We start from the raw sequence: 18,161 nt of genomic DNA on the forward strand, positions 1-18,161 counted from the left end.
TTATAAGGGGGAGGAGAGCTAAATCGGAAGGGGATTCACCTGTGGGACTCCACCTGATCTTCCGAGAAACTCACCTCCCTACCTCCTAAGGAGAATCACAATAAGGAAAACAGAGACATGGAAAATGCAAGAACTTAAGTGTGAACAGATACCATATGTCGTTTACAAAAAGCAAAACAGTTAATTGTTGTGAAACACTAACAATGTTGATTATACATATATTAAAACATGTCAAATGTTTAAAAAGGCACACATCCTATTCATTTTAAATGCTATTTAATAATAATTATAAATTTGACAACCAAAAATGTTATGTGTTGTATCTGTATTTAGAAAAATATTTTTCATATTTTTGGAGTTCTTTGCGCAAGACTACTGCACCAATGCATCTGAAAAGTGTTAAATGTACGGTCACTCAACATATGCTGGGCTAGAAAATACCATATATTCCATATGTTGGAAACCGCATATGCATAATTTGTAGTATGAACAGACACTGATATATATGCAGGAGTAAAACAAATGGTTGAGTGAAAACATGGCATACAGAATGAACAACAAGAGGGGGGAAGGGAAACGGAAAATCTACATGGACAGAATATATATATATATATATGTGTGTATATATATATATATATATATATATATATATATATGTACAGTAACCCCCCGACCTGCGATGGCCCCGACATATGATAAAATCGACATACGATGGCCTCTCAGAGGCCATCGCATGTCGATGTCAGCATCGACATACGATGCTTTTATATGTCAGGGCCATCACATTAACTGCTATCCGACAAAATGCTTAAGCTGCTGTCAGTTAGCAGTTTAAGCATCCCGGGCAGGTTCGCCTACCTATTCCCGCCACTCCGGGTCCACTTCGCGATCCTCCTGCGTATTCCGCGTCTTCTCCAGGGTCCAGGCCTCGCTTTCTGGCGTTGTTATTACGTCACTACGCACGCCACGCCGGCGCAGCAGTGTAATAACGTCACCTGAAAGCGAGGCCCGGACCCTGCAGAAGATGCGGAAGAAGCCAGAGGATCGCGAAGAAGACACCAGAGTAGCGGGACAGCATAGGGAGCCCCTTGGACAGCATCGGGAGCGGTGAGGACCTGGTCCGGAGTGGCAGGGATAGGTAAGTACAGCTTCCTATACTTTACATTGCACGGATCCCTCAACATACGATGGATTCGACAAACAATGGGTCGTTTGGAACGAATTTCCATCGTATGTTGAGGGACCACTGTATATGTATGTATAGTCTAAATTGGTGCATTTCATAATATGGAAATAGTAAAGACATGAAACTTTTTTTTTTTAAATGTTCAAGACATTATGAACAATTCATAGCAAATCGATCTGCGGTTTATTGTCACCTCCAGACAATTATTAGATATGAAAAATTTTGTATATTTGTGTATCAAAGAGTAGATGGACTTGTAGGATATTTTAATGGATACTGATTTGAACTCCTACAGTGTATAAACGGCCATAATATTTAGACAGATAATGAATTAATTTAATAGTGTAAAATGACATCCTGTCTCTTATTTAAGCCTTTCGTTAATCTGGTATCAAGTTGTAAGATCCAGAAGACTTTCTGTCTAGCAGTTTTTGCTTGTGATCTCCTCCCCGGGTAGGTGTATTAACTCTTTCTATCCCTTGTAATTTTATTGTTGCCGTACTACCAGAATGGCATTAGGCACAGTGATGTGTGATCATAGAGACATTTCTAGAATGAAAATGATGTACATAAGACAGATGTTTTCGGATTCTGACTTTCAGGGGATTTGACGTGCACCCTAAATATTGGACATTGCAAGTCTCACATGACATTAAATAAATAACATATTGAGTATTGCAATTAATGTACTGTTTAATAGAATATATTTTACCTGTTGAATATGAAGTAAAATGTGTGTTAATATCCTTGATAGTACAACAGATACATTTATTATGTCCACATTTGTAGGATCCTGGCACATTTAGCCAAGTTGGTCTATTTTTACTATTTGATTGAAAAAGACAAGGAGAAATGAATTTTCCAATTGTGAGGGCACCTCTTCAGACACATCTATATCCCAATGTAAGGGCCGGAGAAATCGCTGGATCTGCCAAGATAATGGGCATATAGCGATGTATAATATTGCATACATGCTTATAGTCATCACTGTATTGTGTGGAGAATGTTATGGGGTTAGATGTCATGACATTAGATGTTGCTATTTTATTATCTGAAAATATAACTGAATTTCTATTTTTATCTTTAACAATATTTTTAGCTTTCTTAACCCCTTAAGGATCCAGCCAATTTTCACTGTAGGACCCAGCCATTTTTTGCACATTTGACCACTTTCACTTTAAGCATTAAAAACTCTGGGAAGCTTTTACCTTTCATTCTGATTCCGAGATTGTTTTTTTTTTTTTTACATATTCTACTTCATGTTAGTGGTAAAATTTGCATCATTTCTTGGTGAAAAATTCCAAAATTTGATGAAAAAATTTAAAATTTAGCATTTTTTAACTTTGAAGCTCTCTGCTAATAAGGAAACTGAATATTCCAAATAAATTATATATTGATTCACCTAAACAATATGTCTACTTTATGTTTACGTCATAAAGTTGACATGTTTTTACTTTTGGAAGACATCAGAGGGCTTCAAAGTATAGCAGCAATTTTCAAATTTTTCACAAAATTTTCAAAATCAACATTTTTCAGGGATCAGTTCAGTTTTGAATGGCATTAGGCACAGTGATGTGTGATCATAGAGACATTTCTAGAATGAAAATGATGTACATAAGACAGATGTTTTCGGATTCTGACTTTCAGGGGATTTGACGTGCACCCTAAATATTGGACATTGCAAGTCTCACATGACATTAAATAAATAACATATTGAGTATTGCAATTAATGTACTGTTTAATAGAATATATTTTACCTGTTGAATATGAAGTAAAATGTGTGTTAATATCCTTGATAGTACAACAGATACATTTATTATGTCCACATTTGTAGGATCCTGGCACATTTAGCCAAGTTGGTCTATTTTTACTATTTGATTGAAAAAGACAAGGAGAAATGAATTTTCCAATTGTGAGGGCACCTCTTCAGACACATCTATATCCCAATGTAAGGGCCGGAGAAATCGCTGGATCTGCCAAGATAATGGGCATATAGCGATGTATAATATTGCATACATGCTTATAGTCATCACTGTATTGTGTGGAGAATGTTATGGGGTTAGATGTCATGACATTAGATGTTGCTATTTTATTATCTGAAAATATAACTGAATTTCTATTTTTATCTTTAACAATATTTTTAGCTTTCTTAACCCCTTAAGGATCCAGCCAATTTTCACTGTAGGACCCAGCCATTTTTTGCACATTTGACCACTTTCACTTTAAGCATTAAAAACTCTAGGAAGCTTTTACCTTTCATTCTGATTCCGAGATTGTTTTTTTTTTTTTACATATTCTACTTCATGTTAGTGGTAAAATTTGCATCATTTCTTGGTGAAAAATTCCAAAATTTGATGAAAAAATTTAAAATTTAGCATTTTTTAACTTTGAAGCTCTCTGCTAATAAGGAAACTGAATATTCCAAATAAATTATATATTGATTCACCTAAACAATATGTCTACTTTATGTTTACGTCATAAAGTTGACATGTTTTTACTTTTGGAAGACATCAGAGGGCTTCAAAGTATAGCAGCAATTTTCAAATTTTTCACAAAATTTTCAAAATCAACATTTTTCAGGGATCAGTTCAGTTTTGAAGTGGATTTGAAGGGCTTTCATAATAGAAATACCCCATAAATGACTCCATGATAAAAACTGCACCCCTCAAAGTATTTAAAATGACATTCAAAAGGTTTGTTAACGCTTTAGGTGTTTCACAGGAATAGCAGCAAATTGAAGGAGAAAATTCAAAATCTTCATTTTTTACACTGGCATGTTCTTGTAGACCCAGATATTGAATTTTACAAGGGGTAAAAGGAGAGAAATATTCCTAAAATGTGTAACCCAATTTCTCTCGAGTAAGAAAATACCTCATATGTGTATGTCAAGTGTTCGGCGGCGCAGTAGAGGGCTCAGAAGGGAAGGAGCGACAGTGGGATTGTGGAGAGTGAGTTTTTCTGGAATGGTTTATTAGGGGCATGTCACATTTAGGAAGCCCCTACACATGGCATACTATTTTGGAAACTACACCCCTCAAGGCACGTAACAAGGGGTCCAGTGAGCCTTAACACCCCACAGGTGTTTGCCGACTTTTCGTTAAATTTGGATGTGTACATTGTTTTTTCACTAAAATACTAGTTTTCCCTCAAATTTAAAAATTTTAAAAAGGAAAACAGGAAAAAATGCCCCCCAAAATTTGTAACCCCATCTCTTCTGAGTATGGAAATACCCCATGTTAGAACGTAAAATGCTCTGCGGGCAAACTACAATGCTCAGAGGAGGAGTCACATTTGGCTTTTGAAAAGCAAATTTAGCTGAAATGGTTTTTAGGGGGCATGTCTCATTTAGGAAGCCCCTATGGTGCCAGGACAGCAAAAAAACTACACCCCTCAAGGCACGTAACAAGGAGTCCAGTGAGCCTTAACACCCCACAGGTGTTTGACAACTTTTCGTTAAATTTGGATGAGTAAATTATTTTTTTTTTTCACTAAAATTCTAGTTTTCCCCCAAATGTAAAATTTTTACAAGGGGTAATAGGACAAATGCCCCACAAAATTTGTAACCCCATTTCTTCTGAGTATGGAAATACCCCATGTGTGGCCTCAAGTGCTCTGCTGGCAAACTACAATGCTCAGAAGAGAAGGAGCGCCATTGAGCTTTTTGAAAGAGAATTTGTTTGGAATGGGCCATGTGCGTTTACAAAGCCCCCCGTGGTGCCAGAACAGTAGACCCCCCCCCCCACATGTGACCCCATTTTGGAAACTACACCCCTCACAGAATGTAATAAGGGGTGCAGTGAGTATTTACACCCCACTGTCGTTTGACAGATCTTTGGAACAGTGGGCTGTGCAAATGAAAAAAAATGCTTTTTCATTTTCACGGATCACTGTTCCAAAAATCTGTCAGACACCTGTGTGGCCTAAATGCTCACTGTACCCCTTATAACATTACGTGAGGGGTGTATTTTCCAAAATGGGGTCACATGTGGGGGGGTTCCATTGTTCTGGCATTATGGGGTTTTGTAAACACACGTGCGTGGCCTTCAATTCCAGACAAATTTTCTCTTAAAAATCCCAATGGCGCTCCTTCTCTTCTGAGCAATGTAGTTTGCCCGCAGAGCGCTTTACATCCACATATGGTGTATTTCCATACTCAGAAGAAATGGGGTTACAAATTTTGGGGGGCTTTTTTCCTATTTTCCCTTGTGAAAATGAAAAATTTAGGGTAACACCAGCATTTTAGTGAATTATTATATTTTTTTTTCATTTTCCCATCCAACTTTAATGAAAATTCATCAAATACCTGTGGGATGTTAAGGCTTACTATACCCCTTGTTACGTTCTGTGAGGGGTGTAGTTTCCAAAATGGGGTCACATGTGGATATTACATTTTTTGCGTTTGTCAGAACCGCTGTAAAATCTGTCACCCCTGTGCAAATCACCAATTTAGGCCTCAAATGTACATAGTGCACTCTCACGCCTGAGCCTTGTTGAGCGCCCGCAGAGCATTTTACGTCCACATATGGGGTATTTCCGTATTCAGGAGAAATTGTGTTACAAATTTTGGGGGTCTTCTTTTTGCTTTTACCACTTGTGAAAACAAAAAGTATGGGGCAACACCAGCATGTTAGTATAAACATTTTTTTTTTTTTTACACTAACAGGCTCATGTAGCCCCCAACTTTTCCTTTTCATAAGTGGTAAAAGGAAAAAAAGCCCCCCAAAATGTGTAGTGTTGTCCCGAGTACGGAGATACCCAACATCCAGCATGCACAGACAGCAAACTGCTGTTTGGGCATGCTAGGAGTTGTAGTTTTGCAAGATCTAGAGGGCTACAGTTTGGAGATCACTGTGCAGTGGTCTCTAAATTGTAGACCTCCAGCTGTTGCAAAACTACAACTCCAAGCATGCCCAAGCAGCTGTGATTATCTGTTGTGCGGAGTGAATCTGTGGAGTGGGTGCGACTGCCTATAGTCCACATTCATATTTTGGGTAAGTCTTTCTCTCTGGCACATAGTGGGATAACTGTTAGTGTTTAAACACCCCTTTTTCATTTTTTTTTCTCTGTTCCACCTCTAGGGGGAGGAGGAGTAGATTGGGCACAGGTGTATAAATCTTAGCTTGGGACTCTTATTGAGAGCTTGCTTTTCTGAGTGTTGCTGTGTAAGAGGGGGCGTGAAAGAGGAGTTTCAAAAACTGTGATTATCTGTTGTGCAGAGTGAATCTGTGGAGTGGGTGCGACTGCCTATAGTCCACATTCATATTTTGGGTAAGTCTTTCTCTCTTGCACATAGTGGGATAACTGTTAGAGTTTAAACAACCTTTTTCATTTTTTTTTTTCTCTGTTCCACCTCTAGGGGGAGGAGGAGTCGATTGGGCACAGGTGTATAAATCTTAGCATTGGACTCTTATTGAGAGCTTGCTCTTCTGAGTGTTGCTGTGTAAGAGGGGGCGTGAAAGAGGAGTTTCAAAAACAGGAGGTTGAAAGCAGGAGGTTGAGATCGCTTTGAGTGTTAATTTCTGAACCCACAAGGTCTACAAAAAATTTTAAGTGTCATTTTGACTGTCTGTTTTTGCCTATACATATGTGAAATCCCCATAACTAGATGGCCTCCATGTTGGAAAATGCAGTCCAATGTACATCCTGTTCAATGTATGCAATCCTTGAACAACAGTTTGAGGGTGCATATTGTTGTGCGAGATGTGTGCTAGTTGTCCGTTGGGAAGCCCAGATCCTGCATCTAGAGGGGCGACTGGCAACAATGAGAAGCATTAACAACATGGAGAGGAGTCTCCTGCTCACTGAGCAGGCACTCTCGGGAATAGAGGTGGGGGAGGACAGTGGGAAGGAGTTGCAGGACAGTCAGGCAGTTAGCTGGGTTACAGTTAGAAAGAGGGGTAGGGGAAAAAGTGTCAGGGAGGCTAGTCCTGAACTGGCACACCCCAACAAGTTTGCCCGCTTGGCAGATGAGGGGGATGCCATTACAGAGCTAGCAGAACTGCAGCAGGATACCGCCTCTGACCGCCAGGGGGGTGTCTGCTCCAGTAAGGAGGGAGGGAGGCGTACAGGGCAGGCCAGACAGGTACTAGTGGTGGGGGTCTCAATTATTAGGGGGACAGACAGGGCAATATGTCACAAAGACCGGGATCGCCGAACAGTGTGTTGTCTGCCTGGCGCACGAGTTCGGCACATCGCGGATCGGGTTGACAGGTTGCTGGGCGGGGCTGGAGAGGACTCAGCAGTCATGGTACATATTGGCACCAATGACAAAGTAAGAGGTAGGTGGAGTGTCCTTAAAAATGATTTCAGAGACTTAGGCCGCAAGCTTAAGGCAAGGACCTCCAAGGTAGTATTTTCTGAAATACTACCAGTACCACGAGCCGCACCAGAGAAGCAGCGGGAGATCAGGGAGGTTAACAAGTGGCTTAGAAGCTGGTGAAGGAAGGGTTTGGGTTCATCGAGAACTGGGCTGACTTCGCTGTCGGTTACCGGCTCTACCGTAGGGACGGGCTGCACCTCAATGGGGAGGGTGCAGCTTTGCTTGGGGAGAAGATGGCTAGAAGGGTGGAGGAGTGTTTAAACTAGGGACTTGGGGGGAGGGAACCTACAGCAAAGAGGGGGAAGATAGTGTAGATAGAGAGGTGGGAATTATAAATGTACCTGGGGGTGGAGTGGAGGGAGGGGTTAGAATAGTTAATAGGAATAGGCTTCATAGGAAAATAAAACTTACACCCTTGAATCCCATTAACCCCAATAACTTTGGACGAGGGGGTACTCCCTCCGTCTGGAGAAGAAAAAGTTTAGTCTCAAGGAGCGACACGCCTTCTTTACCATGAGAACTGGGAACTTATGGAACAGTCTACCTCAGGAACTGGTCACAGCAGGAAAAATTAACAGCTTTAAAACAGGATTAGATACATTCCTGGAACAGAATAACATTAATGCTTATGAAGAAATATAAAATCCCATCCCTTCCCCCATATCGCGCCACACCCCTACCCCTTAATTCCCTGGTTGAACTTGATGGACATATGTCTTTTTTCGACCGTACTAACTATGTACTATGTAACATCTGAAGGGCTACAGTATAGAGACCACTGTAGCCCTCTAGATGTTGCTAGGCAACTCACTGGCTTCCGTCGGATCCAGGGAGCCAGCCGCACGACATCGCCGTCCGCCGATCACTGCCGCCCGCAGCCTCCGCAGATCGGTAAGTGTCCTTTGGCGTCGGTCCCTGTCAGGTTTCCCCGTCCAGCCCCGCGTCTATGCGACCAATAGCAGGGATAGGAAGGGTGGCACCCCTGCCACCTCACTCCTATCCCTTCAGGGGGATCGTCGGTGTCTTGGACAATCGTGATCCCCCTTATATTCCGGGTCACCATAGACCCGTAATGACCCGGAATTGCGCAAATCGCAAGTGTGAATTCACTCGCGATTTGGCGCGATCGTCAACATGGGGGGGTCTGATGACCCCCCTGGGCATTTGCGCTGGGAGCCTGCTGATCGATATCAGCAGTCACACTTTTCCGATTCCGTCATGGGACCCTGGTACTTAAGGACCCATGACGTATATGTACGGGCGTGGGAATTTCGGTCCCTGCCGTGCAGGTACGTCATGGGTCCTTAAGTATCATGGTCCCATGACGTACCGGTACGACATGTCCTGAAGAGGTTAAACCCCTGGCAGTGAGACAGCATGCAATATGCCATGCTTCTTGTTCAAATTTGAGGTCAGAGCTGCAATTTCGACGGGCTCTGATCATCTCTCCCGTTGGTAGATTTTTTGTAACATGTTTTGGGTGGCAGGACGAGGCATGTAGAATCGAATTGACTGCAGTTTCCTTGCGGAAAGTACATGTAGTAATAGTGCCATCATCCTGCTCACTCAAAAGATACAAGTCCAAAAAATGTCATATTCAAATTGGAACTGACAGTGAAAGAGAGATTATATGAGTTGACATTAAGAGTTGACAAGTCTGAAAAATTAGGTATGGTCGCCACATCGAAATTCCAAATGAATAATAAATTGTCAATATTGCGACCGTACCAATGTATTGAGGATGAAAAAAGAATGTTGGGGGAGAAAAGTGTCCCCCTCTCCTACCAGCACATATATATGTTGGCGAGAGAGGGGGGGAATTTCGCCCCCATGGACGCGCCCGTTGTCTGCAAGTAGAAAAGGTTGTGTGTTAACAAGAAATCCACAGTTCTAACAATGAAGTCTTGAAGGGGAAACGCATAATCTGAATATGTGCTTAAGAACCAAGGTAGTGCTATTGCAGGAAGCCCATGTGGATGACTATTAAACTAATTCATCATCTGTCTAAATATTATGTCCGTTTATACATTGTAGGAGTTCAAATCAGCATCCATTAAAATATCCTCCAAGTCCTTCTACTCTTTGATATACAAATATACAACATTTTTCATATTCTAATAATTGTCTGGAGGTGACAATAAACCACAGACCGATTTGCTATGAATTGTTCATAATGTCTTGAACATTTAAAAAAAAAGTTTAATGTCTTTACTATTTTCATATTATGAAATGCGAAATTTTGATTGCGGTTTTAGTTACCCCCCAGTCACCAATTTAGACTATATATATATATATATATATATATATATATATATATATATTCTGTCCATGTAGATTTTCCGTTTCCCTTCCCCCCTCCTTGTTTTTCATTCATTATGCCATGTTTTCACTCATCCATTTGTTTCACTCCTGCATATATATCCGCATCTGTTCATACTACAAATTATGCATATGCTGTTTCCAACATATGGAATATATGGTACTTTCTAGCCCAGCATATGTTGAGTGACCGTACATATAATACTTTTCAGATTCATTGATGCAGTAGTCTTGCGCAAAGAACACCAAAAATGTGAAAAATATTTTTCTAAATACATATACAACACATAACATTTCTGGTTGTCAAATTTAAATAGCATTTAAAACGAATAGGATGTGTGCCTTTTTAAACATTTGACATGTTTTAATATTTGTATAATCAACATTGTTAGTGTTTCACAACAATTAACTGTTTTGCTTTTTCTAAACGACATATGGGATCTGTTCACACTTAAGTTCTTGCATTTTCCATGTCTCTGTTTTCATTATTGTGATTCTCCTTAGGAGGTAGGGAAGTGAGTTTCTCGGAAGATCAGGTGGAGTCCCACAGGTGAATCCCTTTCCGATTTACCTCTCCTCCCCCTTATAAGCCGAAAGATGGCAGTCTTACCTTTGTACGAGTAAGGCTGGGTGCCACCGGCCGAAAAGCATCACCTCCAAGATTGTCTTGTGTCCTGCTTGCACAAAATAAACCACATATCTGTTGGAATAACTGCGCTGGACTTTCTTCTTCTTGATTATGCATTGGTGAAATCCGCACCTATTCGAGCTGCAGTCGGTCCGTAATGGGAGAGCTGATTTAGCTTGCTTCTACTATTTAATTAATCTACATCATACATACTTTACTATACTAGATGTGCTGAGATGGCTGCCGCGGGTGGAGGTGAGAATAATGAACTAAAATGGCTGTTGGGGGCAGAAGTGGGAATGCTTCACTCCTGGGAGTGGTAACATGGCTGCCACTTCCGGGTACAGAATGAGGCGAAGACTGGAGTAGGATCAGCCTTATGGATTTCTCAAGAAAGAGAAAGCATGGGATAAATGGAGGTAAAATGTTTGCATTATCCGGGGTTGTGATTTTAGGGTGCAGTTAATGTGCGTCTCAGCTGTAACAATTCTCACTCCAGAAGGGATTCTTCTGCCACCAAGTCTAAGACAGCTTCACATTCCTTTCTTTCCCTTATTCAATATCCATTTTCCATTCCTGGTATCTCACACCCTAAAACAAAGGCTCTCTTCATTGAATATATGATATTTCTCTTATTACTGTATATAACACTGCTATATATGAATACTTTTGCCCATCGACCATCAACTTTCAACTGCTTTAATATCCATAAATCATCAATTCTTAACTCACCACATGCTTTCCATCAGAACTTCTTTTTGTTTCTCACTCTAGTACACCTCCCTTCCCCCATTCCTTTCAACACAGCGAGGTCTTTGAAGTCAGTCTAAAATTGCAGCTGTGTGACCTCTGCCCTGTGTTTCTCCCTGTTGAATGCAACTAGCCCACAGCAGCCCCCCTCCTTCTGCTCTTCCTGGTGGGACCTATTCTTGGGCCTCCAGCTGTTGTGCAACTAAACCCTCTCAACTAGGTCTAGTACTAGAAAAGGAGTGATATACTCCCTCTCTCTCTTTGTTCTACATTAGCTAGCTTAACATTAATCCATTGACACATTAAGACATGACATGACACATATACCACATATACAATCAGTTATTATGGGAAGAGGGTCCGAGAATGTTATTTTTGGGGAGTCCCTGGAAATGTGTTATTTTAAGAGTCCCATGTACCGTGACACACACAGTCTACATATGACAGTCCACCCCAAAATTCAATTACCCCAAGAGACATAGGCCCAGTTAATTGGCATCCTGCACCAAACTCCACTAATATAATCAGTTTACCCCAAACAATGCAATTTCCCCAGGTGACCCAATCAATCCCTCCCGCCAGGATCCTGCTTATTCACTCACTCACATTTCATACACACTCGGGGAGTAGATAGTTACTTTATGACAGGTACAAGGTTAATGACACTGGGCGAGAATTACCTGTCTCTAGTTCGTTACAAGCCAGTCAACTTAAAGAGGTACTCCGCCCCTAGACATCTTATCCCCTAACTCGCTCTGTGCAGTAATGAGTCCCCAGCAGCGAGACCCCGGCGATCAGACATCTTATCCCCTATCCTTTGGATAGGGGATAAGATGTCTAGGGGCGGAGTACCCCTTTAAGGCATCAAGATAAACCAAAAGGGGAGAAAGGGGCACTGTAGCTAGGTACAAGAAGGTGTCCTTACTGTACTTCCGGAGATGATCCACTGCCTGTTGTGCCAGAGGACTGTGCCATCTCTTTTGGTTCAAAATGATGCCCCATCGGTGCAACTGGATTATGATCGAAAACCCAGGTCCCTGTGGATCGGTTGCCAAAACTGACATGGCTCCGTTTGATTTACTTCTACTTTGGTATACTTCGGTATATACATTCTGTATACGAATTTGGCCAGGAGTAAGATAGTTACAAGGTGACTGATAAAATCCATATCAATGACTTTCTTGTTTCTTCTTTGTAATAATCATAGAGATAAGTCCAGGGATGTGACAGAGAGGGCTGTCTCTACATGATAGGGCAGACATTGTCATCACTGGTCTGCCTAATCATAAGGGGAGAGGTCAAAGATCTTGGCAGCAGGCTTTTCTCTGAGTGGGTGGAAAACAACTAAAGGGACCATTAAAATACATTGTTAAGAGAAATGCCTTCTCTGGAAAATTAAATTTTACTTCATAACGCCACATAAGGCTATTATAATAATTAAATAAATAAAAACAAACTTTACTTATATTGTGCTGTATGTGCACTGTATGCTTTACCAAATATTTGAAATATATATTTTCCTATTTTTGCACAGTGCTTAATGAACCTAAGTTGTCTGGTTGGCTGTACATACAACAGAAAGTACACAGGTTATACATTCTCATGCTTTTATCCTAGATTATGTAATAATCCTTTGGCACCAGAGGGAGCAGGTTTAATTGTAGAGGGACTTGCTGGTAACACTTCATTAAAGTACCTGTCTCTCCTACGCACGGATCTTGGAGATGAAGGAGCTGAACTCTTGGCAGATAATCTTGGAAAAAATAAGCATCTCCAAGAATTAAATCTGGCTTACAATGGGATCCATGACAAAGCAGCACTCCGACTTGGGGAAGAGGCTTCACATCACCCAACACTTAGTAGAGTTCAGTGAGTACCATCTATTTAAAAAAAATATATATTTAAATGCTGAAACCATTGTATACTTTTTATTTTAAAGGGGTATCCTTTGGATAGGGGATAAGATGTCTGATCGCGGGGGTCACGACTATTGGGCCAGAATATGGGGGTATCACGACTCTGCCCCTCCGTGAGGTCACACGGGGACAGAGTCGTGACGTCACGATACCCCGGCCCTGTAGTTGTGACCCAGTAAACTCGGAGGCTGCAGTGCGGCATGCAGCTCCTAGATGTGGGTGCTGCATGCAAGATCAAGGGGTTGTCTCATCAAAAAGACCTCTGTCCATAGCAAAGCTACAAGCACTAACTTTCACCCTGGTGGACCTTAGCTGCATATATTTAATATCTTGATGTGCTGTATTATTGTCCAGGATTTTTTTTTTATTCAATATGCAAATGAGCAAATCGTCTCTGGGGACCCTGGACATGCCTGACCTAGAAGAATGGGTAGATATGAGTGGTTCAGTTGGGCATCGTGGTGCTCCTAGAAATACAGTCATTGCATAGTCATTGCAATAAAAAAACAAACAGCACATCAAGATACTAAAGGCATTGTTTATTACACAGTAACATCCTCTATGCCAGAGGTTACATTGTGCCAAAACTGTTAGTGGACGCCTTTTAAAGGGGTTGCCTGTGACGAAATAACTCATTTTAATACTTAATACATTAAAAGACAATTTACCATCATTACATAGATAAAAGGTAATTTGTTTCTTACTATTTACAAATAATATTTATACTTTTTTTTACAGTTTGTATTTCAATGAACTTTCAGACAGTGGTCTTCGTGCCCTACAGTCTCTGGGTGATGTCAGAGTTATTGTATCTCTTTCAGAAGGAACAGATGCATCACGTCATTGGTCTTTGATTTTACGAGAGCTACAGGCTAATGCTGGTGGCTGGGATCATGCACGAATGATCTCACACCTTACTTTGCTCTTGCGAGATCTACAAAGTAGTCGGGCAGTGACTAATAATGTGTGGCGTAAAATGCGTATCCTACGTGTAGAAACTGAGGTCAAACTTATGCTGAGCCGTTTTCAGCAAGGAAAAGTATGAGTTTCTTTGGAACTTAACCAAGCAGAATTCAATTATTTTCCAATTTGTTTTTCTAAAGGAAAATTAATCGCTCTTCAGCTAACTATTAACTATATGTAAAGGTGTGTTTTACTTGTATGCTGAATGTATAGGTTTCCTGTGCACTGTATTGATTTGCTGCATTGTACAAAAATAATAAATGTCTTCTTTATTATTGTACTTTCATCCCTTTTCTCAGTGTTTTGAGGGTTTGCAACATGTAGACCTTTTGGATTTTAGCTATGGTTATCACAATTTGTTCCATTCTATTTTTTACCACAATTTGTCACATGTACAATTTTTTTAATTTACTTTTATTATATAAAATGTTACCATATATAATGTGTGGCAATAAGATAAGCAAGATATTAAAATAAATGTTAATCAGGCATTACAAGCTTATGTTAGTTGACTACATAACAGTAGAACAAAAAATCGGTAATAAATTACAATAGAACAACAGTTACTATGCTGGTTTGAATATCATTTAGGAAAAAGGTTATATCACTTAAAAAGGGAAAAAGCTAAATAGAACCTCATGATATCAAGTTGGGCAATATCTTATTTTAAATATATGAATATGGAATGATAAATGACACTCCACCCTCTTCTAACCAATACACATCACATGATTCTGAAAATGGGCACACTCCATCTAAGAATGTACAACATAAAGGTGATAAGAACTTTTAAGACAGATAGCAGAGATATATGATCTTGCTGAGCACTTTATTTTGGAGGAAAAGCTCAGAAGCTCCCTTTGTGGGAAATGTACTCATAACATTCAGCTTGACGAGATGAGAGTTCTACAGTATCATCTAAAGCAGTAGTTTGATGCTTTAATATGGATCTGGAGAATGGATTCTTCTGCAGTTAGAATCTGGAATCCAGAATAAGGAGGGGGAGCGGAAAAAGGGAGATTAATTAGGAGCATGTAGGACCCCTTAATAATGATAATGGGGAGGTTGTCACAGGCGATAAAGAGAAAGCGGAGCTACTGAATGGGTTCTTTAGTTCTGTATATACTATGGAAGAAGGAGCTGACATTGGACAGGTCAGTGCTGGTAACACATCATGTAATGTACTGAACTGGCTTAATGTAGAGATGGTACAAGGTAAGTTAAGTAATTTAAATGTAAGCAAATCTCCAGGGCCAGATAGATTGCACCCAAGAGTTCTTAGAGAGGTAAGTTCAGTAATAACTGTACCCCTGTTCATGATATTTAGAGATTCTCTGGTGTCTGGTATTGTGCCAAGGGACTGGCGCAAGGCGAATGTGGTGCCAATCTTCAAAAAGGGCTCTAGGTCTTCCCCAGGAAACTATAGACCGGTAAGTTTAACGTGCATTGTGGGTAAATTGTTTGAAGGACTTATAAGGGATTACATACAGGAATACATAGGGGATAATTGTATTATAATTGATAGCCAGCATGGGTTTACTAAGGATAGAAGTTCTCAAACCAATCTAATTTGCTTTTATGAAGAAGTGAGTAGAAGCCTTGACAGAGGAATGTCTGTGGATATAGTGTTTCTGGATTTTGCTAAAGTGTTTGATACTGTCCCTCATAGACGTCTGACAGGTAAGTTAAGGTCTTTGGGTTTGGAAATTTTAGTTTGTAACTGGATTGAACACTGGCTCATGGATCGTACCCAGAGAGTGGTGGTCAATGATTCGTACTCTGATTGGTCCCCGGTAATTAGTGGTGTACCCCAAGGTTCTGTACTGGGATCGCTGTTGTTTAATTTATTTATCAATGATATAGAGGATGGTATTAACAGCTCTGTTTCTATCTTTGCAGATGACACCAAGCTTTGTAGCACGGTACAGTCTATAGAGGATGTGTATAGGTTACAAGATGACTTGGATAGACTAAGTGTCTGGGCATCCACTTGGCAAATGAGGTTCAATGTGGATAAATGTAAAGTTATGCATCTGGGTACTAATAACCTGCATGTGTTGTATGTCTTAGGGGGGATTAAACTGGCAGAGTCACTGGTAGAGAAGGATCTGGGTGTACTTGTAGATCACAGACTACAGAATAGCATGCAATGTCAGGCTGCTGCTTCCAAGGCCGGCAGGATATTGTCATGTATAAAAAGAGGCATGGACTCGAGGGTCAGGGACATAATACTCCCCCTTTATAAAGCATTGGTACGGCCTCACCTGGAATATGCTGTTCAGTTTTGGGCACCAGTCCATAAAAGGGACACTACGGAGTTGGAAAGGGTGCAGAGACGCGCGACTAAACTAATATGGGGCATGGAACATCTTAGCTATGAGGAGTGAATAAAGGAGTTACAATTGTTTAGTCTTGAGAAGAGACGTTTAAGGGGGGATATGATAAATGTATATAAGTATATTAATGGCCGATACAAAAAATATGGAGAAAAACTGTTCCAGGTTAAACCCCCCCAAAGGACGAGGGGGCACTCCCTCCGTCTGAAGAAGAAAAAGTTTAGTCTCAAGGGGCGACACGCCTTCTTTACCATGAGAACTGTGAACTTATGGAACAGTCTACCTCAGGAACTGGTCACAGCAGGAAAAATTAACAGCTTTAAAACAGGATTAGATACATTCCTGGAACAAAATAACATTAATGCTTATGAAGAAATATAAAATCCCATCCCTTCCACAATATCGCGCCACACCCCTACCCTTCAATTCCCTGGTTGAACTTGATGGACATATGTCTTTTTTCAACCGTACTAACTATGTAATTACTGGCCAATCCAAATGAGATAATTACAGTAACATTTCCAAATTAGTCCTAATCAAATGGAATACCATTTAGCATGTTACCAAGTCCGTTGGGGAGTATCTCACTTCTGGAGTTTGGAAAGCTAGGAATATTGCATTCTCATGGGTAGACATTGTCCTGTTACCATGTGGGCATCTCAGGTGGAGTCCTGGAGATCATATAAGATTCCCACTACATCTAAGACATTTTAGAGTATATGAAACTCTATCTCTAAAATCTGGCAAAGGATGCAGAAGAGTATTTTCTTTGTCTTTTTGTGTGTGTCTGGTTTAAGCATATTCCAAATCAGTTACACACACCACCTAAATTGGAATTCCCCAATGAATGTCCAATGAATGTGAACATAAAGAAATTAGGGCTGCACGATATATATCACAAAAGCAATCGAATCGCGATTTTTGCTTTTTGCGATATAGCAATACGGCACCCCGGGAAAACTTGCGATTATCTGCTCGGGCCGGCTCCTGTGTGCTGCTGCGTGCGGGGGCAGCCAGAGCAGGTAAAAACTAATTTAAATACTAAAAGTCAGTGTTTCCCAACCAGGGTGCATCCAGTTGTTGCAAAACTACAACTTCCAGCATGCCCGGACCGGCAAAGGCTGTCCGGGCACGCTGTTAGTAGTAGTTTCACAACAGCTGAAAGCACCCTGATAGAAAAACACTGAGCTAAGTAAAAGGGCGCAGGGAAAAAAAAAACTTCTGCTCACCTACTCCCGGTCCCTACAGATGCCGTTCGTCTCAGTGTGGTCCGGTGTCTCCTCTTTACCATACAAGCAATAGGACTTTTCCCTTTTCAGCCAATCACTGGCCGCAGCTGTGTCACGTATCAAGCCAGTGATTGGCTGATGGGGAAAGGTCTTTTTCAGCTGCAAACATTGGGTTTCCCGGATCCGGTGGTAGATTTGAAAACCGCCTGGGAAACCCAGAGTATTGCTGCAGTACAAAAAGCTACCTACCGGGGGAGAATGGAACAGGGGGGGGAGAATGTGATGGGGGGGGGGGGAGAATGTGATGGGGGGGGGGGGATAATGTGACGGGGGGGATAATGTGACGGGTTGGATAATGTGACGGGGGAATGTGACAAGGGGGGGATAATGTGACGGGGCGGGGACAATGTGTAATGTGACAGGGGGAAGGTGGCGGGGGTAGAATGTGACAAGGGGGAGAATGTGACATGGGGAAATATGACTAGGGGGGATAATGTGACAAGGGGGAGAATGTG

At 41.0% G+C, this 18,161-nt stretch overlaps 1 protein-coding gene across 2 annotated transcripts in view; it reads left to right on the top strand.

Annotated features, from left to right (window-relative positions):
- Window positions 1-14,623, top strand: part of NLRX1 (NLR family member X1) — a 301,404-nt gene extending 286,781 nt beyond the window's left edge. For both annotated transcript variants that reach the window (XM_056541804.1, XM_056541805.1), the window contains 2 exons: window positions 12,820-13,071; window positions 13,857-14,623. In XM_056541804.1, the coding sequence (XP_056397779.1) occupies window positions 12,820-13,071; window positions 13,857-14,163 (559 nt within the window). In that variant the 3' untranslated portion in view covers window positions 14,164-14,623. The remainder of the gene's footprint in view (window positions 1-12,819; window positions 13,072-13,856) is intronic.
- The last annotated feature ends 3,538 nt before the right edge of the window (window positions 14,624-18,161 follow it).

This window comes from Hyla sarda, chromosome 10 (genome assembly GCF_029499605.1).
Source record: "Hyla sarda isolate aHylSar1 chromosome 10, aHylSar1.hap1, whole genome shotgun sequence".
Classification (NCBI taxonomy): domain Eukaryota; kingdom Metazoa; phylum Chordata; class Amphibia; order Anura; family Hylidae; genus Hyla; species Hyla sarda.